Source organism: Chelonus insularis, unplaced genomic scaffold (assembly GCF_013357705.1).
Source record: "Chelonus insularis isolate UGA/USDA-ARS -01 unplaced genomic scaffold, ASM1335770v1 contig_88_pilon, whole genome shotgun sequence".
In the NCBI taxonomy this organism is placed as follows: domain Eukaryota; kingdom Metazoa; phylum Arthropoda; class Insecta; order Hymenoptera; family Braconidae; genus Chelonus; species Chelonus insularis.
The window spans coordinates 2,205,301-2,230,933 of NW_023276776.1; the positions used below are offsets into that span (position 1 = coordinate 2,205,301).

At 27.6% G+C, this 25,633-nt stretch overlaps 7 protein-coding genes across 15 annotated transcripts; 4 read left to right on the forward strand and 3 right to left on the reverse strand.

Annotated features, from left to right (window-relative positions):
- Nucleotides 1-7: 7 nt before the first annotated feature.
- Nucleotides 8-919, forward strand: wrm1 (wurmchen 1). Of its 3 annotated transcripts, none has more exons than XM_035091432.1 (4): nt 8-168; nt 238-275; nt 340-557; nt 674-919. In XM_035091432.1, the coding sequence occupies exons 3-4, from the start codon at nt 368-370 to the stop codon at nt 895-897; spliced, it is 414 nt and encodes a 137-aa protein (XP_034947323.1). In that variant the 5' UTR covers nt 8-168; nt 238-275; nt 340-367; the 3' UTR covers nt 898-919. The 3 variants fall into 3 exon arrangements, with proteins under 3 accessions (XP_034947323.1, XP_034947324.1, XP_034947322.1); XM_035091433.1 differs by having other exon boundaries at nt 343-557; XM_035091431.1 differs by having other exon boundaries at nt 238-557.
- Nucleotides 920-964: 45 nt separating this feature from the next.
- On the forward strand, nt 965-1,490 carry wrm2 (wurmchen 2). Its single transcript, XM_035091434.1, has one exon. It carries the CDS (start codon nt 995-997, stop codon nt 1,175-1,177), a length of 183 nt encoding a protein of 60 aa, XP_034947325.1. The 5' UTR covers nt 965-994; the 3' UTR covers nt 1,178-1,490.
- A 2,001-nt stretch (nt 1,491-3,491) lies between these two features.
- LOC118071950 (uncharacterized) lies at nt 3,492-7,693 on the reverse strand. Of its 2 annotated transcripts, none has more exons than XM_035091453.1 (5): nt 7,486-7,693; nt 4,406-4,564; nt 4,160-4,312; nt 3,877-4,041; nt 3,492-3,772 (listed from the first exon to the last, which is right to left on the reverse strand). In XM_035091453.1, exons 2-5 carry the CDS (start codon nt 4,551-4,553, stop codon nt 3,738-3,740), a joined length of 501 nt encoding a protein of 166 aa, XP_034947344.1. In that variant the 5' UTR covers nt 4,554-4,564; nt 7,486-7,693; the 3' UTR covers nt 3,492-3,737. The 2 variants fall into 2 exon arrangements, with proteins under 2 accessions (XP_034947344.1, XP_034947345.1); XM_035091454.1 differs by lacking the exon at nt 7,486-7,693 and adding an exon at nt 6,851-6,956.
- A 963-nt stretch (nt 7,694-8,656) lies between these two features.
- On the reverse strand, nt 8,657-12,657 carry PAN3 (Poly(A) specific ribonuclease subunit PAN3). Its single transcript, XM_035091386.1, has 10 exons — nt 12,491-12,657; nt 12,087-12,256; nt 11,795-12,009; nt 11,450-11,707; nt 10,967-11,348; nt 10,727-10,843; nt 10,365-10,604; nt 9,764-10,046; nt 9,328-9,682; nt 8,657-9,209 (listed from the first exon to the last, which is right to left on the reverse strand). Exons 3-10 carry the CDS (start codon nt 11,870-11,872, stop codon nt 9,093-9,095), a joined length of 1,830 nt encoding a protein of 609 aa, XP_034947277.1. The 5' UTR covers nt 11,873-12,009; nt 12,087-12,256; nt 12,491-12,657; the 3' UTR covers nt 8,657-9,092.
- Nucleotides 12,658-13,741: 1,084 nt separating this feature from the next.
- On the forward strand, nt 13,742-14,786 carry Rpb10 (DNA-directed RNA polymerases I, II, and III subunit Rpb10). 4 transcript variants are annotated; one of them, XM_035091005.1, is made up of 3 exons: nt 13,742-13,959; nt 14,056-14,356; nt 14,455-14,786. In XM_035091005.1, the coding sequence occupies exons 2-3, from the start codon at nt 14,262-14,264 to the stop codon at nt 14,561-14,563; spliced, it is 204 nt and encodes a 67-aa protein (XP_034946896.1). In that variant the 5' UTR covers nt 13,742-13,959; nt 14,056-14,261; the 3' UTR covers nt 14,564-14,786. The 4 variants fall into 4 exon arrangements, with proteins under 4 accessions (XP_034946896.1, XP_034946898.1, XP_034946899.1 ...); XM_035091007.1 differs by having other exon boundaries at nt 14,092-14,356; XM_035091008.1 differs by having other exon boundaries at nt 13,742-13,926.
- Nucleotides 14,787-15,801: 1,015 nt separating this feature from the next.
- path (pathetic) lies at nt 15,802-21,600 on the reverse strand. Of its 3 annotated transcripts, none has more exons than XM_035091245.1 (8): nt 21,540-21,600; nt 18,637-18,686; nt 18,450-18,532; nt 17,527-17,631; nt 17,268-17,418; nt 17,034-17,155; nt 16,161-16,957; nt 15,802-16,083 (listed from the first exon to the last, which is right to left on the reverse strand). In XM_035091245.1, exons 2-8 carry the CDS (start codon nt 18,637-18,639, stop codon nt 15,839-15,841), a joined length of 1,506 nt encoding a protein of 501 aa, XP_034947136.1. In that variant the 5' UTR covers nt 18,640-18,686; nt 21,540-21,600; the 3' UTR covers nt 15,802-15,838. The 3 variants fall into 3 exon arrangements, with proteins under 3 accessions (XP_034947136.1, XP_034947137.1, XP_034947138.1); XM_035091246.1 differs by lacking the exon at nt 21,540-21,600 and adding an exon at nt 21,112-21,322; XM_035091247.1 differs by lacking the exon at nt 21,540-21,600 and adding an exon at nt 18,962-19,097.
- A 1,569-nt stretch (nt 21,601-23,169) lies between these two features.
- Nucleotides 23,170-25,092, forward strand: LOC118071876 (uncharacterized). The gene is made up of 2 exons (XM_035091337.1): nt 23,170-24,410; nt 24,723-25,092. Exon 1 carries the CDS (start codon nt 23,170-23,172, stop codon nt 24,394-24,396), a length of 1,227 nt encoding a protein of 408 aa, XP_034947228.1. The 3' UTR covers nt 24,397-24,410; nt 24,723-25,092.
- Nucleotides 25,093-25,633: the final 541 nt, after the last annotated feature.

Genomic DNA, 25,633 nt, shown 5'->3' on the forward strand with positions numbered 1-25,633 from the left:
ACGCGTTCCATCTCCACCAATAAGCCCCGCCCGGATAGAACGGACTTAACTCGTGTCAACAACGATTAGTATTAATTCATTACACTCGAATGTTTACGGAGTAATTTTTTATATTGTGTTATTTTCACATTCCATTTATTACTAATCATTTATTTCATTTTTATGATTGTAAGTAAAAAATTGAATTAGTTGATGATAAAATTATTTTCTCTAAACTAAGATAATTTTAATTTTTAGTTCATAATTAGAAGAAAAAAGGGTGCGGTTTAATGAACGTGAGTAACAACTTACTCATTTCGGCTTGTTACTCTTTCTAACTACGTTCTCTATATTTTTCAGTAGTAAGTGATTATTTAAATTAATTATAATGGACATACATGAAGATCGTAATTTGTATTTGAATAATACGTACTTTACAAAACACGAATACGGTGATTTTACTCCATTTTACATCACCATCACGATCTGTTCTTTACTAGGCGGCTTTCTCATCATCCTCAACGTCGTTTGCTGTTGGTGTTCACGTTATCGAGAATATTGGCAAGATAGGCATACAGGTAAGAATTTATTTTAAGTTAAAAATGTTTAAATGATTTTCCATCTCAATCATACTATCAGTTTTAACTTACACCTTTTTTTTAAATAAAAATAAACAAAATTATTTTCATTACAGGAAACCGTTGGATACATTCACTTTGGGTGGTTACTCCTCACAAAATTCCTCCTTTAGATTTATCAGAATTTAATTCGAGGATCGGTCAGAACATTGTTTACGAAAAATCTTATTATCCTCCATCTGTAGTTGGTGACGAGGAACTTGCTTATCCTGATTCAAGAGTAGATACTCCACTGCCTCAAGAGTACATGGAAATGCAAAAACGAGAAAGCGATATTTAATTTGATACAAATTGTATTATTTAGCCATATCGTTTATTATATTTGACTTAGATTTTTAAGTTGCCGTGGAAGAAAGTAACTTTTTAAAAAACCAAACATGAGTTTGCACATATTTTGGCCAGCAAGTGCGTGCCTTACGCTTTTTGTTGTTGGCGTTATTATGATTCTAATTAAATATGGACCACAGATTTGTGGTCGACAGGAATTTCGTTCACAGAAATACAAAAATGAAGCTGATGATGAAATTTATGCTCGTGAAGTTTCTGAATCAATAGCATAAATTATGCTTATTTTAAATAATATAACTAATCGCTTTTTAAGCGATATAGATATCTATCAGCTCATTTAGAAATCCAGTATTTCAAGAAACTAATAATTTTTATATAATTTGTAGTTTTTCTTTTAATATCCATAATTAATTTTTGATCTTTTATTACTCATTTTTTTTTATTTACAACAATTCCGTCCATTGCATGACTGCATAGTTAATTATTTTATACGATAAATTTGTAAAATTTTATAAAAAATTTATACAATGTTGTTTACGTACGTACATTGACCAAAAATGTACAAAATTATAAAAGATTCGAATATATCATGACTTAGATTTAATTACTTATAATAAAAAGTTCAAATGATTATAAAATTATTAACAATAAAACAGATTTTTGTAATTTGAATAAAATATTGAAGTTTTTTCTACTTTTATATGATTTTCATTTTTATTGACAACATCTTATTCATCACAAGTGGATTTAGATTACACAGTCGTTTACATCGTACAAGATTTAGTAAATAAGTAAGTGTATTTATAATAATGGTAATTAATAACAAATAAAAACTATTTATTTATAATTTCTAATTATTGATGCGACATCAATTAATTTTTTTTTGATGAATGATATTAACTGGTTAGTACTGTGGCAGTCAATTTTGCATTATTTAACGATCTTTTACTTCAAGAGAAAATAATAAACCTGTTTTTTTTACTTAAAAAAATAAAAATTAAATATCATTTATTTAATCTTTCAGATAATTATAAATTTGGTTTTAAAAAATTGTTGATGATTTGAAAAAAATAGAAAAAGTAATTATCATAATGAAATTAAATGTCAATAAATTAAAATATCAATTAGAAAATAATTTAATATCAATGATGATTTTTTATTTTATAAATTGTCATAAAAATGCATAAATTGAATGAATTATTTAATATTAAGTGTTTATTAGATAGCTAATTAAATTATTACTTTCTATAATATTATCTTCGAAGATAATTAAAGATTTTTATTATAAAGCAAATATTAATTTTCTACAGTTTTTATATTACTTTTCAAGAAACATATTAAAAGAACAGCTAGTTCATGGCACAAATGTTACTGGTTTCTATTACACTATGTTACAATGAAATATTTTAACACACCAAGAGTTATGTATGTTATATTTACGCTATATTTTATTTAACTTTAATATTATCAACTTTATTACGTTTTTGTATGATAATAATAAATAAATATTATTATTGATAATCCGTGAATTGAATGTATTTTTAAATTGGTAAATTTTCAATGATTCACAAATAGTCTTGCAGAATATGATATCAACATTCATATATTGAGTTCAATTTATATGAATTTATTCTAATTAATCTATTGATTAATTATTATTTTGTAATATTTTTTTTTTCATCGTTTTGCCTTATTTATTATAACATCTTGATTGTTTGCGTAGATAAATGACTATTTACTTCTTTTTTTTGAACAATATTAATATGTCATTGTCGAGGTTTTATTTTAAAATGATGATATGATGTTACATATATTTCAATTGGCATCTACTTGCTTATACTTGAACTTTCAGTGCATGCCCATGATTAATTGTCCATTGTTAACTTCGTTTTTTTCTTTTTCACTATAACTTTTCACAGTTTACATAAATTATTTTATTATTAGTGACATTAATGTTAGTCTTTGAAAATTTTTCATGTAAATAAAAGTGATTAGTGAAAGATTATGTTTGTTCATTTGATTATCATGCTCATTTCAGATGAATTAAAAAGAGCTTTACTTTGTATCATATATTTTTGTGTTGAATCAATTAATGTTATTTGTTGAAATCAGTATTTCATATTTTGTTTTATACAGATCATCTTTCAACAGTAAATAATCGTTGTTAATATTAATTTATTTATTTGCATTTAGATAAACGATTGATTACAAAAAATATCAATCATTTAATTTATTTCGAAAAATGCAAAATGATGAAAATACTTTTTTTTTTATTATTATTATCAATAGTTTTTACATTAAAATTTTATTGAAAAAATTTATTATAACGTAATGTTAAAATAAACAAGTATTCTAAACGTTTTTTTTTTTATCTTTCATTAAATTCACATGTTAATATTAATCATGATTTATTCTTAACATTATTTTTTATTAAAAAAAAAAATGAATAGATTATGTTTAGAATAAAAATAGAAAAAATGTAAGAAATTGAATGCCATTGGTTGAATTAATTATTTAATTTCTTTGTCAATTTAAATACTAGTATCAATAATCAAAAAGTTATTGAAATTATTTAAGTCAATTAAATTTTTGCATTTTGTAATTATTCAACTACAATTGTATACTTGTAATAATTACATTCATATTCAATACCTCAAACAAAAGTGGCTAACTTTTTATGTTATCTATCTCATATTTTTATACCAGTCAGTATTATCTGTAAAATTTTCGATACATTAAGTTTAGAGATATTGCAACCGTTAGATTGTTAGTTACCAAAAAATTTGTATTACGACCAAATTATGGATCAGATGAAGGGTTTTGTAGAATTATTTACTGTTTTCCAGGCTTCCTGTTAACTCGATCAGCTATGAAATTAAAATATTTATATATATAAAAGAGGAACTACCAATAAATATAATCTAATTATTATAAAAAAAAAATAATAACAATGAATAAATTCAATTATTACCTTTGTCTTTGGTAACTTTTTTGGTGCTCACAGTTTCTGGTTTACACCTCTTAACAACACGACGTACTTTTTCACATGAATCATCGCTGTTTGGTTTTAAAGTATCCTCTCGAGTCATTACCATGTTCACACATGGAGTGAAATTGCCTTTTTCGTAGCGACATGCTGTACTTTCCGTATAAAATGAAATCGGAAAATATATTAATTTTTATCAAATACTATAAATAATGAATAAATTATCAAATTAAATGATAAATACTTAAATTTGTATTTATTTTATCACCTTTTTTACATTTCTTCGTGATAGTTTTTGTTTGTTCACATGTCTTATCACCTTTTTTTAAATTCAATGTCCGTGATCGTGAATTAGTTTTCGAATCACATTCAGACCATTGACTTTTGCTATATCTGCAATTATTTGAGTTGTTGCCAGATGCTATAATAATTAATATTAGAAAAGATTTAAAAAATTTGTCAATCAATTGTAAAAATGAAATAATAATTTTCCAACTATTTTAATATAACATACCACGGTCTTTAGTGCCTCTAACTGTTCTCACTAGAGTTTCATTATTGTCATCATCTTCTTCCCATGCATCAGATTCAGCTTGTGCTGTAATTGCCATCACTGACAAAGCTACTCCAAGCACTAGTATCAAACTCCACGACAGTTTCATTGTAAAAGTATCTATACAATAAAAATAATGAAAAAATTTTTAATTAACGTACATCTTGAGTTACTTTAATTTGTCATTTTTTTAATCATAATAATACTTCTTTCTAGTAAAAGAAAATATTCTTTTTAAAGTATAAGTAAGCATAAGACTATTTGAATGATCACATGGAGAATCTTAGTGAAAAAGCTAAGGGTTCAAATGAGTGTCAGACTGTCATGTATCTGTTGTAAATATACCAGTATTGGATATAGAACAGATTTAGCCAACCAGTTGGCGTAGAGAGTAAGTATAAAAAAAAGAAAGTATATATCAAGGGGAGTTGATGCTGTTAAAAGCATCAACATTTTGTTTCGTTCCCAGCTCTTATATTATTCCCTACTGAGAATTGAAGCATCTCTTTTCCCCTCTGCACCCTCGCTCATTCTCTCCATATATTTCTTTGTCTCTATCATTTGTAGAGTTTCTTTCTGTCGTCAAACAGCCGACTGACGAGTCGGTCTGAAAAATAATCTCGCAAAATTGCAGCCAGAGAGTTAGTTTCGTTGGCAGATACTCGGACAACTCGGGGTTAACGATCTCACTAGTTAACGCAAGCCATCAAGTCGGAATTGAATAAAACCTTAACGACTTGTGGGATAGATCAATCAGTTATTACGTGATAGTTTTATCAACTTGCTATTAGAGGGTTCACAAACTACTTTCAAATGTATCTATTAACTTTATTGATTGTCACAATCAGCTCATCCATTTTTCATATATTATGCTGATTATATAATAACCTATGATTGCTGAAAAAAAACAAATTCACTTAGCTTTCAATAATATACAATTATTTATGACTATTATTATAAAATTTAACAAATTACCTTTAAATCCAATAATGAAAATTAAATAATTCTTATAAAGTTAAAATTTTCATTTTAAAATATTTAACAAAATTCTTGATAACCTATTAATCAATTTTCATCTTTCGAGATAGATTTAATATTCAATTTCAGCAAGTACATGTTTCAGTATCAAATAAAATAGATCCATAATAAAATTAAATGTTTGATACTATAAATATTAAATAGACCATTCAAATGTGGATCAAATGACTGAAGTGCAAAGCAATTATTTTCGTATAAAATAAGTGAATAAGCCTAAGTGATAACAATATAATAATGTATTAATTTTATTTTTATTTGATAATCTATGGCCAAGGTCGAGGGAAAAGTAATCCCCTCAACGTTTATATATAGTCGGTGTCATCATTCAAATGTAGAGAGTAATCAACCGCGTATTTGTGTCCAGAGACAAGTTACACGAATGACCGAGCCTGTGGGATCGATAAACCAGTAGACTAGATGATAATAAAATAATCTCTTTCATGTTTATCTTTCGTATATTATTTTTCCGGTGCTCAAATGATATTCTAGCGAAACAGATGATAAAACAATACTAAATATCTTTCATACTAATTCCTCCAAATTCTCCGTAATGTTGGTATCTAATAGAAATTCATTGAATATAAAAGACATACTAACGATTTCATGTAAGTAATAATAAACCATTTACATAATTATTTTTATTAAAAAAACACTCGATACGAGAAAGGAATAAAAATGTATTAATAAACCATTCGATTCAGTAAGTACTAAAAGTATCTTGAAGAACAGATTGTCGTTATTTTATAAATACTCTGTGGGATGTTTTTGTAACGATTTTTGTCCTTCTATAACCTTTCAAAGTTAGCATTTGTTTCCGTCAGTTAAAATTCAGTGGGAAAATAATCGTAGATCCATGTAATGATTTTATATATACAATAAAAAAAGGAGAATAAAAGCTTTGAGAGTACAGTTTAAAACAATTTTAATCGATATTCAGACGAAAACTTGAAGCACGCGAAAGAAAAATACAAATAATACAACAAAACACATTTAACTGTAATAATTGAAAAATTTGATTAAAATACAAATGAATGTTTAAATGATAAACAATAGTTGCATAAACAATGTAATAATAGATATTTTAGAAGACAAAAAAAAAAACAAAATTCGATTAAATGCGAATCGGTGATGCGAGTAACATGGGAAATTTGCGGAATTGCGTCGTCTCGCTTTGCGCAATCCATTACCCCTTGCATCCTTGCAATTCTACAACTACACTCTGCCTTCACAAGTAATATTCTCACTCTTTTATGTTCTCTATCTTCACCACATTGTTCACTGACCCGAATTTCAATTTTCCCAGTCATGCGGCAATAATAATAATAATAATAATAATAATAATAAAATATTTAAAAAAAACTAAGTTACATCGTAGCTTATTTCCTTTTTACGCTCAGTACAGTTGAAAATCCTAGACCAATGGATTCAAGCCGCAGACATACTTATATTTATATATATTATTTACTCAGAGATATTATCAAAATCACTCTGTTTATTCACTCTTAAAATATTATCTATAAAATGTATAAAAACTTGAACTGATTAAAAAAAGCAATAACGAACTCTCGTCATAATACTTAATCATGATTAAACATAATATCAAAAACATTCAACGTTATTCCATCAATTCTAATAATAGACCAAAATATGGAATTTTTTTTAAATGGAATAATTTATATAAAATTAATTGAACAATTATGCGAAAGTACTCTAGAATTATCAATCACATTCATAAGAGATAATATAAATAAATTAAAGTTTTTTTTCTGTTTTGAAGATTAGTAATTAGAACAGATGTCATAACATAATAAATTTATGAATCCGATATGACAGTGTATGATAATATGAATGAAATATAAATTTTAAATAAATAATTAAGTATTGAAACACTGGTCCATTATTAAAATCCACTCCGTTATCTCCATCTTCTCTAGAGCTTTAACCCACCCTCGAACACTTAATACTCACAAGATATTAGATATAAAAATAATAAATATACTCACCACGTCAGATGTATTAAATCGAAATTTTAAAATTGTTAAAAATTTTGTTTTTTAAGAGGCACAGCTCGCGGTTGATAGCAAGTTGATACAGAGCGATGATAGATTCTCTTTTTTTTGAGTAGAACTCGAGTTCAGCGACTGCGCGATACGATGATCGGAGCAACTACTATTCTTCACTGATTCTGTTCTGGTTGCTGCTCTGTCTCCAAGCTCTCTGGTAGTTATCTCACTCTATCTATCTATCTTTCTTTCTCTTTCTCTCCTCATCTCCCCTTCTCTCGAAATTTGTTCTCTCTTTAACCCCTTGCACTCACCCAAAAGCTACCGCAAGCAATATAATAGAGAAATTGGGCTTTACTTTCAGAACACGCCCCGCAATCTTTCATTAAGAAAACGTAAACAGTAGAGTAATGAAAATAGTTTAGAATAAACATAATCAATAAATTAATCAGTAATAATAATGATAAAATAATTATTTGTTAAATGATTCTGTACTGAAACAAAAAAAGCTCAATAATTATATAATTTAGTACAAATTGTTATCATGATTTCATACTCCAAATTAAATAAAAAAATAATATAATAATACTTTAATTTTGCTAAATACTTGATACTGATAAAAATGTTAATACCCGTTTAGTTGTAAAATAAATTGTTATATATTTTTGAATATGTTTATATACATGATAATTATTAAAAATTTTATGTAAGGGTTTCACATCGATATCAGGTGCTATTTTGGTGAAAAAAAATATTAAAGATGATAATTATATTTTATAAATAACATTACTTTTGACCTCGTTTACTGTTTCAGTAAAGGATTGCTTTAAATGCAAAATAAAAAAAGCGAAGATAATAATAGATAAGAGGAGAAAATGACAATGTCGTTGATACAATTAAATAGAATGATTGTCGTCAAGTTAGTTGACATCTCTCAAGTTGTCTTCTTTCTTTTTTGTCTTATTTACCCTCCTACAAGACCCAATGCCACTGACTAATGTCATTCTTATTTCCTAAGCTATGGCTGTACATGGAACATTTATGCAATTGGTAAGGAAATGGGATCAAGTTTGATTGTAGAACTAAGTCACTTCTTCCGGTTTAATTTGTTAAACTAAAATGCACAATGATGTTAATAATATTCAGAATAAATGATAATTTACATTTTTTTCTCTTCAAAAATAAACATTTATTTAAAATTGAATGTTCATGAGCGTCTAGAATCTAAGAACATTATAATCTTATACACAAAAGTATATATTTAGAAATTAGTTTTGCTTTTTGGATTTTACTATTTTTTTTCTGTTTAAAGAATTTTCATGTATTATCAAGACAAAAACTAATCTTTTGAACCATGTCAGTTGGTCTGAGATTGCTCATATACATGATTTATACCTTAAAATATTATGCTGTTATATTGTACAGAAAATGATTTCAATAACGGATTGAACATAACCCGCTTCTTCTTCTTCTTTGTATTTTTCACTGACACATTTCATAACTTCTAAAATCGATACACATTAAAATCATAGTATTGTTAAATGTTTATATTATCACAATGGTACTTCCGAATAATGGATTTTGTATTTTCTTTAATCCATACTCATTTAGGCGGCATCTTTTGCGGCATGCACTAATTCATCGAATGAATTCTCTAAACACTGTCGCAATTCTGCATAACTGACTACTAACACGCTTTGTTCATCTCTGGACATCAGACAAATCTAACACAAAAAATTGTACGAAACAATGTCCAAGTATTTTGAATTTAATAACAATAATAATATTCTATGTTAATATCAAAAATAAATAAGAATTCAATAATTACTATATTATATTTACCTTATCGGAGGATCCAGCATCTAATTTATTTAGACAAGAAACAACATGTGCCATGTCAAGCCAGGGTCGATCATCTGGAGTAACTTGATGAAAAACATAATCTCTAAATAATTTGAGCATGTAACGATCACCCGTTTCAGCCCATGTTAGTTCCATATTAAGCTCTGGTCTTTCATTTATTGTAGCTAGTTTAACGAGTAGCCTAAATAATCGACCATTCTCGAATTCCTTGGCTAGCTCATTTTCAAGTACGTCCGAACGAAGTTGGACTGTATCTAATTGGGTATAAAAACGGGCTCCAATCATCGGCATTAAATCTGTTACAGATTTTCTCGCTTGGTCCGACAGCAAGTATCTATGTTGTAATTTTATTTTTATTAGTTCATTCAACTTCTATTTTATATCGGAGTTAAATAATGGATGATTATTAACTCACAAAATAAAATTTCGGAGATCAGTAGAGTAGGACCGGGCAACGAGTTCAAGAGATGCTTGAATATTATCGCGGTGGACAGCGAGGAAACTGCGGCAAGCTAATGCTAACACCAACTTCCCTAAAGCAATAAGATCTTCCTGCTGATAGTGGAGAATTAATGATAAAGGATTGGCTGCATTGCCATCAAACGTTACAACATCAGGAACTGCAGCACAACTTAATCGTAGACGATTTCTCGATGTCAACAACACTTTTGTAGGATCCAAACATCGATAAGCTACACCTGTAAAATTATAATATTAATATTTTAAATTAATATTCAAATAAAATAATTTTTCTTTCATTCTTTTGTTATTTGTTGTAAATCAGACATGGGTCACGTCTTTAAGTCAAGGTCCCCTTTAAGATTAAGATTACTCGTACGATAAGACCCATAATAATAATTAAGTGATGTCCAAGATGTTCCAATAGGCCATACCTGTTATAAATACTTTGAAAAATATTTGGGCTCCAAATTATTATACCTTTTGAAAAATCTATTCTTACTTTAATCTCCAATAATCCAACTAACAAATTTACTAAATATTATTGACAAACTTACCGCCAGCATGTATAACACGTAAAGCTGCTGTTAATTGGATAATATAACTCCAAATTACACTCTCAGGTAACATACTATTATGCTGTTGTCTTAGTATCGTATTTTTTGTGTGGCTGTAAGGCCTTGGAGCATTAGGATCTGAGCAGAATGGATCTGCATAACCGTTGAGCTCTGATCCTGAGAAATGTTTATTTAAGAGAGTTTCAGCACCCGGATGGTAGTCGTACACAAACACGATAGCTGAAACAATAAATATAGTGATAAAGTCTGAACACTAAGTTTAAATTAATTTAGAGCTTAAAACGACATCAATTAAAAAGAACGAATAAGACTATTATTCTTTGTAGTTGAATAATACTTACAATGATCACCAAATGCTTTTGTTGTAAAAACTTCAAGTAATTGAACGACATTTGTATGGGAAATACGTTTCCACATTTCAACGAGTACCATACACTTTGTATTGCCGAGACGGAAATCTAATAATGAAAAAAAAAATTTATGATTTTTCGTAATTACATAGATGGAGGATGTTGATTGTGTATTTATAAATACTCTGACTTTAGATTATACGTATTTGTATTTTAATAAAGTATATTTACCGTGAACACGACGTAAACAATAACGATTGCCATTTTTCAAACTTGTAGCTTTATAGGTAGATGTTTGGTAACCCAGAACCGTAGATGCAGGTTTATGAATTTGTTCTAATGGAACGAGTTCATGATAATTATCCACTTCTGTTGGTAGGTCAGGAAATTGTACCGGATCAGGTTGGCTCAAGGTCAAAGAGTTTTTGTGCAAGATATCCATTCGTAGATTTGCGCTTATAAAGAAACTAGAATTCACTTGAGGTGGTGGGGGAGTTGATGGGGCTGAAGAATTATTGGATGTTGGAGCTTTTGTTGATTTTGTTGCTTGAAGATGTCCAGGTGTTCCTGGATAAACATACCCTCCAACCTGATTTGTACCAACATTGCCAATCTAGAGAAAACATTAAATTAACAATTATTAATTCACTATTCAAGCTATTAAATGATAAAAATAAAAATGTTTTAATAAAGAAAAAAATATTATAAACTTACAACTTCACTTCCATCCTCGGCACTGACAGAATCTCCAGCTGCATTCCCTAAGTAAAAATAAGTTGTACCACCAACATTCTCCTGAGAGTGGTACGAATTACCAAAAAGATTAGGAGAATTGCTAGTACTACTAGTAAGACCGCGACCTGGTACAAATTCTGGGCTTGCAGTCACTTTTTTACTCGCGTCTAATGACAGAGATGACAGGTGCTTTGTTACCATGTTGGTGTTTAATGTTGTGGCTGGACTCTGACGATTCTAAAACATACATTTAATATTATTGAGAGTATTTACTTATAATTTTTTAATGATCTTTCGATAAATAATTATTCATCAATATCTTACCATATAAGTTGCAAGTTTTGATTCCAATGGAACTACATTCGCTTGCGGCGTGTAAGTAACAAACATAGAAGGATCCATATTACTTGCGAATCCTGCATTTACTGCTAGACTCTTCAACGGTTAGCACAATGAGTTATATTTGAAAAATATACGACTCCTTAGTTACTTAAAATCTGATAAAAACTGTAAAATTACCCTTATTATGGAATATGAAGCTGAAAGAATGAAAGAAAATTTTCAAAATTTCACTCAACTTATGACAAATTATAATTGTATGAAAATGTTTACATACCTGATAATTCTATAAAAAAGTCGATTAAAAAATAAACTAAAAATATTGTAGAATATGTAGAACACGCTACAGCAATGGCAGCTGATTTTGACAATTCTCGTATAAGTCACTGGATTATAACCTTGACAATTGAATTGGAGTCCTTGGCACTTTATTCACTGATAAAAGATCTACACATGAAACAGAAAAATTGTTGGAAAAGCTGAACTTCACACAAATGTATGTATATTTTGATAAAAGTATAAAATTTAATGAATTATAATAAGACAATAAGGGTACGCCGTCAACATAACCCATGAATGTGTTGTCAATGACGGGTCGCGTCATCTCACAATGGCGCGAAAATGATTATTAACACATTTTGTAGAGATATTAGTAAATAAGTTTATTAAGTAAACACATACCACTGTGCTATTTTGGAGAAAACTATCTGTTTGAAACTTATTTTTAATAGAAAAAATTTTGATTTCACAGACAAAGAATTCGAACTACAACAGACACTATGCAGTATGTTTATGTCGACTGAGAAAAAAGTTCGGGTGCCATAGAGTGTCCCGAATGCCAGAAATGTCTATGGTTAACAAAAATGAAATCCACTAGCGTTCAAAATATACATCAACTATTATAAAAGATTTTTTTTCTACACTCTACATTTGACAAAAATTATGAAAGTAAAAAGTTTTATTTTGTACAAAATAATTGATTGTAATTTGATAAATTAAAAAAATAATATCTTGAATAAATTAGTTATAAATTCATTGTTTTTTATGAAAATGATTCATTTTGTCCAATGGGGCATACACTAGCGCTCCCTTCAACACTTACTACCGGTAAGCTAGATTTCCCAAGGTAAGTAGAATACCAACATACAAAAACTACAAATTATTCCATATTATTACTATTTTCATCTTGCGATTCGTCAGAGGTGTCTGGCCAGGGATCCCAGGGCTCCGACCCACCTGGGGCCTGACCAGACGGGATTATCCTGCAGACACCCGCCTCCCTCAGGTTTGGGGATGAGCCAGGGCTGCAGCCGTTCAGTCATTATTTACAGTCGTCTCAGGATTCGGAGAGAACCAAGGATACCGTCTGGGCGAGGGGTGCTCCTCTCGCTACGGTAATGGAATAAGTCCGTACAGCCAGTTTTTCCTCCTCACAGGTGATGGCCTTCTGGGCGTGAGGAACGAAACTATCCATCTTGGTTTCGTTAAACATCACCACCCTTGCAAAGGATTTTAACAGGTTCCTGAAAACATACCTGCAACGGCCCCCTACAACTGGCCCTCTTTGGATGAGAGCCATGGAACAGTTGGGAGGGGCCTTACGATACGTTCCAATATTAATACTGACCATGGACCACCCCTACAGTGTCTCATACTATTACTATTATTATTATCACAAAATCAGCAATGAAACAATTTTAAACTCGTGTCAGGGACTATCTCAAAGAGTATTTAATCATAAACTTTCTAAATTAATTTAGATGTAGAATCTCTGTTTGAAAAAAAACTACTCCATCGATAATTGCTCGGATGGTATCAAAGTGTACACTCAGGAGCATTAATGCCTGGTTTGTATCTGATGAGCAATTACCGACCGCAGGTATGGTTTTTGAAATTCCTGACTGAGTATCTGGACCACTTTATATAATTTTTATTGTGGGTCTTACTGTACGAGTAGTTTTTACTCAGATCTTAAAAGGGATTTTGCTGAAGAACGAGCTCAATCCTGGTATAGACTTTTATACCGATTCTTTTATTTATAGATTTATAAATAGAAGTAAAATTAGGTATTACTAGAGATTGGCAGTTGTGATGATCGTTCTGTCTGGCAAAGCTTAGTGAGTCAATATATTTATACCTGGTGGATTTATGTAGGTTGTTTTGATATTATAAAACGTCCAAACCTTATACTTCTAAAATTATGACTTCCAGTTAATTTTATACATTTTTTATGGCATGATTTTTAGAAACACTCATAGAAGTTCAATGCTGTTTCTGTTCAGGAAGTACTCCAATCGTGTTAAATTCCTGTCGCTTCCGAGTCACCAGCGACAACTATAGTATATATCGACTTGATGTTAGAAGCTCTCGAAATTACACCGAAAGACGAAAACAATACATTTTGAACAAAAAAAATATTAATTTGAGATATTTAAATTGATTGAATTACAAGATGATCATTCCTGTGCGCTGTTTTACATGTGGAAAAGTTATTGGCAACAAATGGGAAGCATATATTGGACTTCTACAAGCAGAATATACGGAAGGGTAATAACAAATCTTCATAACCTCAATTCTTTAATTATGTCAATAGGTATAATTGTTTGATATCAAGTAATTAATGTTGTTAATATTAATATTTACAGTGATGCTTTGGACTCACTCAGCTTGAAACGTTACTGCTGTAGGAGAATGCTTCTTGGACATGTAGATTTGATTGAGAAATTGATCAACTACGCACCATTAGAAAAATGAATACTTAACATTCTCTCAACATTCTACTTCATTAAATCATTCAATAATTTATGATATTTACAAACAGGCATTAACAAAAATGTTTGGATCTATATCAACTAAATTATTACAGTATTTCATTAATAATGATAGTTCTATGATATTGCGAAGACCAAAATATAATTTGTAATTTGTTAAAATTATTCATCAGTAATAATGTCATAATATTTCATATGTATACGTAATTTCATGTAATAAAAAAATGTGATATTTCAATTACAAATAGTATTTATTTTTTTCCATTTTATAATTATTTTATTTTACAATACTTTATCAAACTTAAACTGTAAGACATACTTTCACATGATCAAAAAATTAGTTCTAATGTTAATTTTTTGTTTGTCTACAATTATATTCCCTAGTTATACTTAAAACATCAATTTGATATTTTTATTTAGCTCGTTATATTTTAAATGCATTATATAGCTTCATGTAAAATGATTTTGATAATAATAGCATAATTTTTATAAGCAATACTCAATTTGACTTAAAAATGATTTATAATTAGTTTACTAATATCATACAAAGATATAATATTTGTTAAAAACTAATCTAAATAATTACTTTCATATTTAATTCCTATTTTTCGATATGATAAAAGACTTGCAAAAAATTTACATTCTTATAATAGTTTATCAATCGCTACTTTCAATATTAAAATTTTGCTATGAACTGATTTTTATCATTATTTCAAGGTATAAATATATTTAAAGAGTTTTTCTTACACTTTGAACAATAATAATTTAAAAGCATAAAAAAATTTGTACTTTTGTTTTTATTTAAAAAATATAAACCATTTATTGTTTTCTTTTTTTTTTACCATAGGTTTTAAATGATTCAAGGCACACATGGTCAATAGTTACTAAAATAATAACAAAGTAGCAGTAGCATTATTAATAAACTAATCCAAATAACAAATATTGAAAATAATACTTGTTATTATAAACAATAATTACTTCTGTACGTGATGAATAGTAATAAACTGTTAAAATATTAAGTACCTGACGGAAATATTTACATTTATAAAATATAAATTTCATTATTATTTATTAACTTGAATTGTGAAGTAATTCGATTGATTTAATCTAGCTTCATTGATTATATAGTTTACTTTAAATTCTTAATATTTTCGCATAATATACGCGACTCAAGCATTAAACATATTTTAGATAATGAAACTTAAAAAATGTAATTAATACTTATTTTAAAACGATAAATCGTAAGCCGGATCTTTTATTATTTCGTATAAACTTTGATAATTTCTTCCATGGCATCTATAGAACCGAGAACAAGAGCTGAAGCTCCAACAAGTGCCAAGGCAATGTTTTTAAATATTACCCAATTACATGGCCCAAAACCTATATCCCAATAAATAATTATTTCTAAGATTATTGGAGCTAAAATTCCTAAGATTGAAAAACAAAATGCTCCAATAAGACCAACAAACGGTGCTATTTTTGGAACAAGAATTGCCAGAATAACTAGAATATAAAAAAAACAAAAGTTAAATTAACCAATTAAATGAATTTAAAATATTTTAATAGATGAAAATACTTACCACATAGTACAACCAAGACCGTTCGAAGAATATATTCAGCTAGTCTTGGACTTTTTTGGAATTTTTCTTTCATTCCCATCCAAGCAATATCAAGACATACATAAAACTGTAATCCAAATGTGCAATAAACAGCAAGACCAATAAAAATTTTAACTATTTGAGCTGGAATTTCGGTAATGGGCAAATCCATTGTAATTATATCTTCTTTTGAATTAGGATATCCCAAGTATCCCAAGAATCCAAGTAAAATATAAATTAATGTAACTCCTGACATTCCTTTATTAAGAACACCACATATGCCAACAAAGTGTTGAGGAGTTTTCATATTGTTCTCTAAAGGCATAATAACTCCGATAGCTTCCATAGCAAATATTGTAACACTGAAGAATTTAGGCAATCGATTTAATTCTACAACCGCAGGAACTGAAGATAATGATGGTGAATCTCGTACAAGATAATAAAAAGTAATTCCAAGGCCAACAGCCATAAAAGCATTTGCAACCATTGAAATAGGTGCAAGATACTTAAGATCTGGTACCCAAACTAATAGGATGAGCGGTAGAAGGAGACAAGCAATTATTACTCGTACATCAGTCTCTGATGTATTACTTAATGCATCTGCAGTGGCATTCATGGTATTTATAGTTTCGTTCAACGTTGAATTTCCCATCGTCGCGATTGTCATATTTGAGTATAAATATTTGTCAATAACTTGACGAAAATTCGTTGCTATAATGACGGTGTAGGCACTGCACGTACCAAAGTATGTCAAAAATAAACTTATTTGAATGAAGTATCTGTGATAAAGTAAAAAAAATTGTTATCAATTATCAGATTATTTTTTTTCATGTATTCTGTGTTAAATTAAATTACCTCGAAAATTTAGAAACACCCCTACACCATTTTGGTCCAGTAGAAAAAGCACTTTCTGCAATATCAGCGAATCCCATTTTTGTGGTCGCTGTTTTATGATACAATACATGTGCACATTTAACCTGTTAAATATAGAATTAATTTAATATTTCATCAATTTGTCTTCAAAATGAAGATAAATTTTGATTTGTTTCATTCATTAAAACTGTTTAAAAGATTAAATTATCTACCTACCAAGACATATGAGCAATGAGTGCAAATTAACGACACTAGAATAGTGCCGAAAACACCTAAAACAAGACCGGCATTTCGGAAAGCATATGGCATAGATAAAATTCCTGTACCCAGCGATGCTTTCAATAAATGGGTTAAAGTATCACAATCGCTATAAATTAAAAAAAATTTAATTATTATTACTAACGTATAAAATGTGTACGCGATAAAATGTTTGCGGTAATTAAGTAATTTTTGATGATCAACATCAAATACTCACGAAGTTGGATTTTCATGTTTTCGTTCAGTAAAGGGATCAAAACTTTTATGATCCGTCAGTGTAGCTGCAGCCTCCGGATCTTTTGAAATAACTTGCACTTTGTACCTGTAATATTTCATAACATTAGATGAATTATTTTTTACAAAATTCTAGATAGTAAATAATTGATAACTTGAAACATTGTATATAATGATAAAGGAGATTTTTTTCCATTTCTCGTAAATATTGATGATTAATTGTCATTACATATCATTATTGGGTACTATTTTTACCCGTAATTGATATAAGTAAAAATATAGTCAAGACAGTTGTTATTGCAAGGAAAAAAAAACTAACTGGAATGATAATTATTTTAATTGATCATATTCAGAAAAATATGGAAGTATTTGTCAATAAATTGAAAAAGTATTCTTTCAAATCAATGCAAAGTAAAAACAATTTTTTTTTTTTTTCTAATCCTCATAGTACATAAATTAATAAGCTTTTTGTTGTTGCGATTAATAATCTAGAGTGATATTTAGTTCAGATTGATGAATTAATTTGTCGTGAGTTTAACTATCTGACTTTTATTATCAGTATAATTTTGAATGATTTTAATTAATATTGTAGTTATTATGCAAGCGATATAGAAGTATTGACGGACAATTTAATTGCACAATACAATCTAATATCCTTGTTCTACATATTTAACTGCTAGACATGAAACAAATTACTTGATTAATTTCTGATTTTTCAGTCCACATGGTTATATTTTTTGATGTTAAAAATGAAATAAAATTAAATAATCAAACTTGATGAATTAATTATCTAAACACTGTAATTGACATAATTCAGGAAATGAGAATTAACTTTAGTTCTCAACCGTTTAAACTTGAGGTCAGTTCAATACGTAGAAGATGATTAGATTGAATAATTTTACTCACTTTGATGTTAATACTTCATCTTTTGAATTTTCTACTGGTAAAAATGTATGCATTTCTGTTGGAGCTTTGTTATTACCATCAACCTGGAACGTAGCCATCAAATAAATGTATAAATTGTAATATTTATATTTCACATTTCAATGCAAACATTATTAACACGTGGTAATATTTGACTAAAAATACATACCATATTGACTTTGACGTTTATTACAGCCAGTAGTAAGTTTCTTTTCTGATCTGTAAAAATAGAAAAAAATTTATTGCATAAAATTACTAAATTCAATTTGTAATAAAGATAATTAAAAATTATTAGTTGTGTTTAAATTAAATGATGTTAATTCTTAAATCATTAATTTTTTTATAATTTGGCGAAATTGATAAAGAACTTGAAAAAAACAATAAAATTTAATTAATCATCTGATTTATAAAATCCATCGAAAATCTTTTAATCAGTGGTAGATAATTATTGTAATAATTTAAGTGTAATCAGTAGCATCTTCGCTTATCAGTACCAATCACGTATTTATTGATGTTTGATAAACACGACGGTAACGATATATAACAAAATGACACAAGTCTGTCATATTTATCAACTGAATTTTTGCAAGGTTGCAAAAACCGACTTTTCAACGGCCGAGTGATCGTGCCAATAATCTACATTCTATCGAAATTTATTTGTTTTATCAATTCTCTCGGAATAATAATATGATTTCCCAACTGTTTTTTCTTTTTAAACAAATTATAAATATTTTCTACAGTAATCATTTGTATTTACTTTGGTGATAAACGTTATTATTTATTAAACAAATTTTTTTAATATCGTATTAAGAAAGAAAAATACTAATGACGTAAAAAACAATTCAGTATAATGTATGAATTTTTAAAAATAACTCGATTACTTTGCTTTATGTTAATCCATTTTAACAATAGCAGTAGGTTTATTTATCAAGAAAATTCATTGTTGCTAACAAATATGAATCTTTTTTTTTATTTAGTGACCGAAATTCTATTAGGCGTTTAGTTCAAGCTTAAAATTAGCCTATATTAACTATAGTTATAGTAATAGATTAGATAAAATTTTTTTTGTAATTATGAATTGATTCTGATATTTTTTTATCAATAGATAAAACTAATTTAACATACTTTCATTGTTAAAAAACTGAAAGACTATATTTTTACTATATGTGAATGTAATATTAGTTTTATCTAAAGAGACGTATAATGTTCTTACATCAACATTCATTTCCATATTTTTATATGGAAAAAATGATAATTATTGCATCTCATTAAATATATTATCGTATATACACGGTCGATAATTGTTCAATGAGACTTCAATAGCCTAACGATATGATAATATTATTTTCAAAAAAATATATAGGAAATAATCTAGACTGATTTTTAAAATCTACAATATAAATATACTAAACTATTTTCATACAATCGATAGTGGCTTTCACTTAAAATAATTACTCATACAGATTTTACTATTACAGTCTTAAGCATATGCTCCAACGAACCGATTTTATGAGCAGCTTTTTTTATTTATTTATCCTGCAGCAAAATTAATAATGAATAAAAGTTGTAACAATGGACAATAAAAACCATTAAATACAATTGTCAAAGTAAAAAGGCACTTGCCACCTACTAAAGTAAAATAAAGATATTACAGTCAATCTAATGATAAATATAGACACAAAGATTTAATTTAAGAGTACGTTCTACATTTTCAAATTAAATTTACTCACCGACAAAGTACTTTTATTAGTTTTTTTCTTTTATCATTATATTTTACTTAATAATTTTATTCATTTCATTTATCTTGCTATTGTACTATCGATAATAGAGTTTATGATTAAATAAATACTTGCAGATCTATTTATTTATTTTTTTATGACTGATTCGTGTCACTAAAACTCGAGTTACGAATTATAACGTTACTTTGTCAATAGATTACCAAGCATACAGCTTGAGATATACAACCCGTGATAAATAAACACTCAAATTTACGCCGAAAAACTAATTTAAAAAATTACATACAATTATGTATTATCAGACAGGTCACATTGTAACTATTTCCGTATTTAACATTCTATTTAAGACAAATTTTTTAATTATTATGAACGATAACCATTTCGACTATAAAGTTATAAATTTTTTTATCGGATTTATTCCGTTATGATTAAGGCTTCCAACATATTTTTATGATATTGATTAACAAAAATTTCGTTAGATAATTGACATTTTTGATATTCATTACATTATCTATTAATAAGTAAATAATTGATTAGAATAAATTTTACACCCATGTTAAAAATAAGTTATTTTAAATAACTCAATTCTTTAGACATGTTTAAAAATATAACGTATTACTTTTCATATTCAAAAATGGATAAAGGTTGAAAAAAAGAAAAAATGTGTCGAGAAAAGAATATTCAACTCTTGGATGTTATCATATAGTGAACCAAACTGAACCGGTTGCTAAACTTCAAGTATTGATTTCAGGTTGAATGAAATATTTCGTAAAGTAAACATTGTGTAGTTTAATTTAAATATCCGTAATTCGAAAATATTTAATAAACACTAAAATAGAATGACGAATTACGGTAAACAAAAATTTTGCCCAGAAATGTCAGTTGCTGATTACATCATACAAACTAACGGAGCTTTTATTCGGTTTATTTCCTCGTGCCTCCCTCCGCCACTTATTTTCTATTTGAACCGCGTCTCTATTCCTATACATGTCGCGTCCAATGCACTCTACTTGTCGCCATTCCGCCTTCTTTCTTTCCTCTCCACGTGGGTTTTAGCTGCTTTATAGGCATGTGCAAGGCTGATGAAACACGTGAAGCCTCTTACATACCTAAATGACGCCGATACTTTTTATTATTTTTATTAAAAAATTTTTTTCATCTATTAAGAAAAAAAAAATTGTTTTAGGAATTAATATGCTTTATAAAATTTTAAGATATATATTTGTATCATAGAATTAATGTGATTAAAAATCAATTTAGACAATAAAAAAAACCTGTGTAAAAATGATAAAAGAATTTAGTGATGCGCAAAAAATGGAAAGTAAATTTAACTCACCTAGGTTCCTTGAAAATTTTTTTGCTTTACTTGGCTGTTGTATAAATTATTAAAATTATTAAATCATCACTTAAAAAAGTTTGCTAAAACTTTTTTATTAAATTAAATTAAATAGAAAATATTATCGATGTAATTAAAAATAAATATTATTGAAAAATTAAATTAGATATAATTAAGAAAATTCTGCCAAATAATTGAGACTTTATTCTCATAGATGTTGATGGCAGAAATGAACTATTGAAACTGATTCAAAGCGGTAACGTGGATGTTACCCAGTTCCTCTACTTTACTGCTGCTATTATTTTATTCAAGATTAATCCACTAGAGGCGCTGTGTTATCAATTTGAATAACTTTCCGGCATTTATAACGTTTACACTTTATTAATTGTTTTCACAGAAAAGTATCTTCATTTAATCATTAAAATAGATAAGATGTCATAAGATCATTATTATCAATTCATAAAATGATTGTGACATTTGACACGTGAGAAAATTCTTTATGTATCGATAAATACTTGTATACGAATTTGTGAAGATTAATTAAGTGAGATATTCAATGTTTGTTGTAATTATCTTCCTGCTTAATAAAAAATTATTTAAGTGATAGAAGGCAGTTATTTTAGGTTTATTTTTGAAAAAATAATTAAATCTTATAATTTAAGTAAAGTAAAAATAGTCTGAGATTGATATTAGTCTAATAAAAATTACAATGTGTATTTTTAAAGTAATAATAGTAGTATAATAGAAATTATCTCAACTGTATAAGTCATGCCGAAACGTTAAATTATATATTCTGAAGGGTCTAAATAAGTCAAAGAATTTTTCTTAACGATCTTACTAATAGGTCAATTAGAAGTAATGTGTGTCTCACGATAATTTGTGGCTCTTATTATCATTTTTTTAATAATCGATATAATGTAATAATTATTTTTATTGTTTACAATGAAAATTGATAAACAATAATACATTTTTTTCTATTACTATCAACTGTAGCTAATATCATTTTAATATAAAAAATATCTTATTATCAGTTATTGTTTATATGTTGATTTGCGTAATAACAATATTATGAAGATTAATCGATTTTAGTGACTATATGTACTTTTAATAATGTTGAAGTATGTACATATTTTTATTTACGCAAAATAAAATGTTAAATACTTGATATCGAAATAAAATGAACAAATAGAAGTTCAGTAATTTATTACAATTTTTTTCAATAATAAATTATTTTTATTATTTTATTACCATTTATTTCACATATATTTACTGTAAGGATAATAAAATAATAAGATAATCAACTAAAAGGACAAAAATTTTTATACAGCAAAATTCTTCACTTATCGACAATATTGAATATATCTTTATTATGCTTAATCATGGAATTTTTGTCGTAACTGATATTTAATAATATGCACACATTACATATAATATGTATATACATATATAAAAGAAAGTTTTTTGTTTTATTTAAAAATTAAAAATCATGTGAATTTAGTTCAATAGAGGTTAATTCATTATTTGCTGATTTGGTTAGGTTATCAATTACCGAATATTAATTTTTATTCGTCAAAATTTTTCAAGTTTCAAATGGAATATTATCAAAAAGTGTATTATTATTAAATTAAAAATGGAAATTCCTAACACATCGTCACAACAGTCTATTAATTTTATCTCAAACAATGAACAATATTTATTTTTATTAGAATTTTTCATTCATTATCTATCTGGGGATAGATTGAAAAAAATTAATCAAACATGTTTGGTACCAACAAGTGTCTCATTGCAATTTTTAAATCTAGAAGAAAATGATGCCATCAAAATAACACCAGTGGATTTAATGTTTACTCCTCGTGTGAAAGATTCTACAAGTGATGTCGAAAATTTTTATGCTGGCCAATCTGTGTTATTTGCAATGCCTTACCAATTAGTGATAGATAAAAATCTTGAATTTAATATTAAATTGAAAGCATTTAAAGAAATGGCAAAAACAGATTCAGAGATATTGATTGGAAATGGTGAATTAAATTTTACAACACAATTTAGTAATTTGAGAAATGAAATAAGTCGTTGCTGGCAGAAAGGTTCATCTGTATCTAAGGATTATGAAGGACCTATAAACTTTTATTATCAAGAAGAGCTAGCAGCAACTAGTTTTATTTTTGTAAGAGTTTCCGCATTTGGACAGTCAATTATCACAGAAATGGAAACTTTTGATATCGATGATGATAAGAAATCTTTTATCTTTAAAGATGACGAAAGTCTTGATAAACCATTTATTTACAAATTAAGGATAATTAGTGAAAGTCTACTAAGTGTTAATAATAAGTTGAACAAATTTAATATAAAGAATAAAATGAAATCTGGCGCCATGTATTATTGTTCTCCCTGCAGATACCCTGGCGCCAATATAATTGATCTAATGAATGATACTTGTCAAGTATTTAAAGATGATCTAGTGTTGAAAAATATTAGCAAACATAATCAACCAATTCAATCTAGTCGAGGAAAATTTAATCAACTTTGTGGCAAACCTGTGGTACTTAAAGTTTCCGGAGACTTAGACGAAGCAGGAAATATAAATAAACCAAAAGATGTTATTTCATCTGTTGATACAGAGCATGATATTTTTGTTCTTCGAGTTGGTAAAAAAGGTATAGTGGGTGATGGAGAAAAATGTGATTTTCAAATTGAAATGAAAACTCCTAAAGGACCTGATCGTAGACCTCCAATTAAATATGAAACGAGAGAAATGCAAACAGAAGTTGATGAGCCAGATGAGAAATTAAAAGCTAAAGGTGGTAAAAAGAAACAAAAAGGCAAAGCAAAGAAGAAGAAGAAGAAAAAGAAAAAATAATATTGATTAATGACGTAATTACATTTATGTTATTTTTAGTAATCAGTTAAAATTTTTCCTTTTCATTATATTTATTTTTTCACTTTATCTTATATTATAATTTTATTTTATCATTCAAAATTTATCTAATATACAATTGCATAAACAAAAGAATGTTAACTAATTGAATTTTGAAAATTAATTAACCATGAATTGTGATAACTAATTAAATTTTAGTGAATTCTATTTTAATACTAAAATTTTAAATGATAAAAAAAATTGATAGTATAGTGTAGCAAACATAGTGATAAAAATAATAAAGTAATTAACTGAATGATTATTTTTAGTGTCAAAAGATGTCAAATAACCAGCATCTATTTCTAATAGAATTTGTGGTTGACCAAATTAATGTTCCATCTGTACGCGCTATAAATGAAAATATTTTACCTTCTGCAACCTACGTATCTTTTCAAGTATCTAATCTTCACTATTCATGTATTATAATTAAGATATAACCAGTACAAAAATACATACGTTTATGAATAAGATTAAATAACCAAATTATCAATTTATCATTGTAGATTTTGAATCTGCCACTGATTAATATTTATCAAGATGATAATTCAAGTAAATGTATCTGTTCTAAAAATGAAACACAAATTTTCCGTAAAGGCAAATCATGTTTATTTGCACTGCCAGCAAGTGCACTAGAACAACCATTGCATTCATTTCCAATTACAATGTCTGTATTTAAAAAGTTTCCATCAGGTGTTTTACCAGATGTAATTCTTATCGGTAGTCATCGAATAGAAATACAACATCTCATTAATGCAATATTGAAAGAACATATATTCAAGATCGGTAATTGTTGTAAAACTATGAAGGATACATTTAAGTAATTATTTTATATGATGAAAAAAAACGTTGCCAAATTTTATTTGTTTCTTCATTAATTTTAATCAATATTTAAAAATTTTCAGAATAACAACAGGCACAGGACAAGTTGTAGGCAATGTTACTCTTTTTATACGAATTTCTTGCTTTGGAAAAAATATCATTACACAATTCCAAATTCCATACCATGGAGAATCATATACTTTCAAGAGTGCTGATGATAATACCGTATTTACATGTGAGAAGATTGGATCAAGTGTTAAATTACCATCATCATTGCGAGGAAGAGCACCATTAAAAACTTTCAGCACCTGCAACTGCAGTGACTTGAATAAAAGTCATGTTAATCCAATACGTTCTAATA

Bases quoted from the DNA above. Each gene is read 5' to 3' on its own strand.
- Rpb10 (XM_035091005.1), top strand. From the start codon at position 14,262: ATGATCATTCCTGTGCGCTGTTTTACATGTGGAAAAGTTATTGGCAAC. The intron at 14,357-14,454 runs GTAATAACAAAT...TAATATTTACAG, and splicing joins CAAGCAGAATATACGGAAGG to TGATGCTTTGGACTCACTCA.
- wrm1 (XM_035091431.1), top strand. From the start codon at position 368: ATGGACATACATGAAGATCGTAATTTGTATTTGAATAATACGTACTTT. The intron at 558-673 runs GTAAGAATTTAT...TTTTCATTACAG, and splicing joins TTGGCAAGATAGGCATACAG to GAAACCGTTGGATACATTCA.
- wrm2 (XM_035091434.1), top strand. From the start codon at position 995: ATGAGTTTGCACATATTTTGGCCAGCAAGTGCGTGCCTTACGCTTTTT.
- LOC118071950 (XM_035091453.1), bottom strand. From the start codon at position 4,553: ATGAAACTGTCGTGGAGTTTGATACTAGTGCTTGGAGTAGCTTTGTCA. The intron at 4,313-4,405 runs GTATGTTATATT...TAATTATTATAG, and splicing joins TAGAGGCACTAAAGACCGTG to CATCTGGCAACAACTCAAAT. The intron at 3,773-3,876 runs GTAATAATTGAA...TTAATTTCATAG, and splicing joins AAAAGTTACCAAAGACAAAG to CTGATCGAGTTAACAGGAAG.
- PAN3 (XM_035091386.1), bottom strand. From the start codon at position 11,872: ATGGATCCTTCTATGTTTGTTACTTACACGCCGCAAGCGAATGTAGTT. The intron at 10,605-10,726 runs GTAAGTATTATT...TTATTGTTTCAG, and splicing joins AAAAGCATTTGGTGATCATT to CTATCGTGTTTGTGTACGAC. The intron at 9,210-9,327 runs GTAAATATAATA...TTTTTGTGTTAG, and splicing joins ATGCTGGATCCTCCGATAAG to ATTTGTCTGATGTCCAGAGA.
- path (XM_035091245.1), bottom strand. The intron at 17,632-18,449 runs GTGAGTAAAATT...GAAATATTACAG, and splicing joins GATGAAGTATTAACATCAAA to GTACAAAGTGCAAGTTATTT. The intron at 17,156-17,267 runs GTAGGTAGATAA...TATATTTAACAG, and splicing joins CTCATTGCTCATATGTCTTG to GTTAAATGTGCACATGTATT.
- LOC118071876 (XM_035091337.1), top strand. From the start codon at position 23,170: ATGGAAATTCCTAACACATCGTCACAACAGTCTATTAATTTTATCTCA.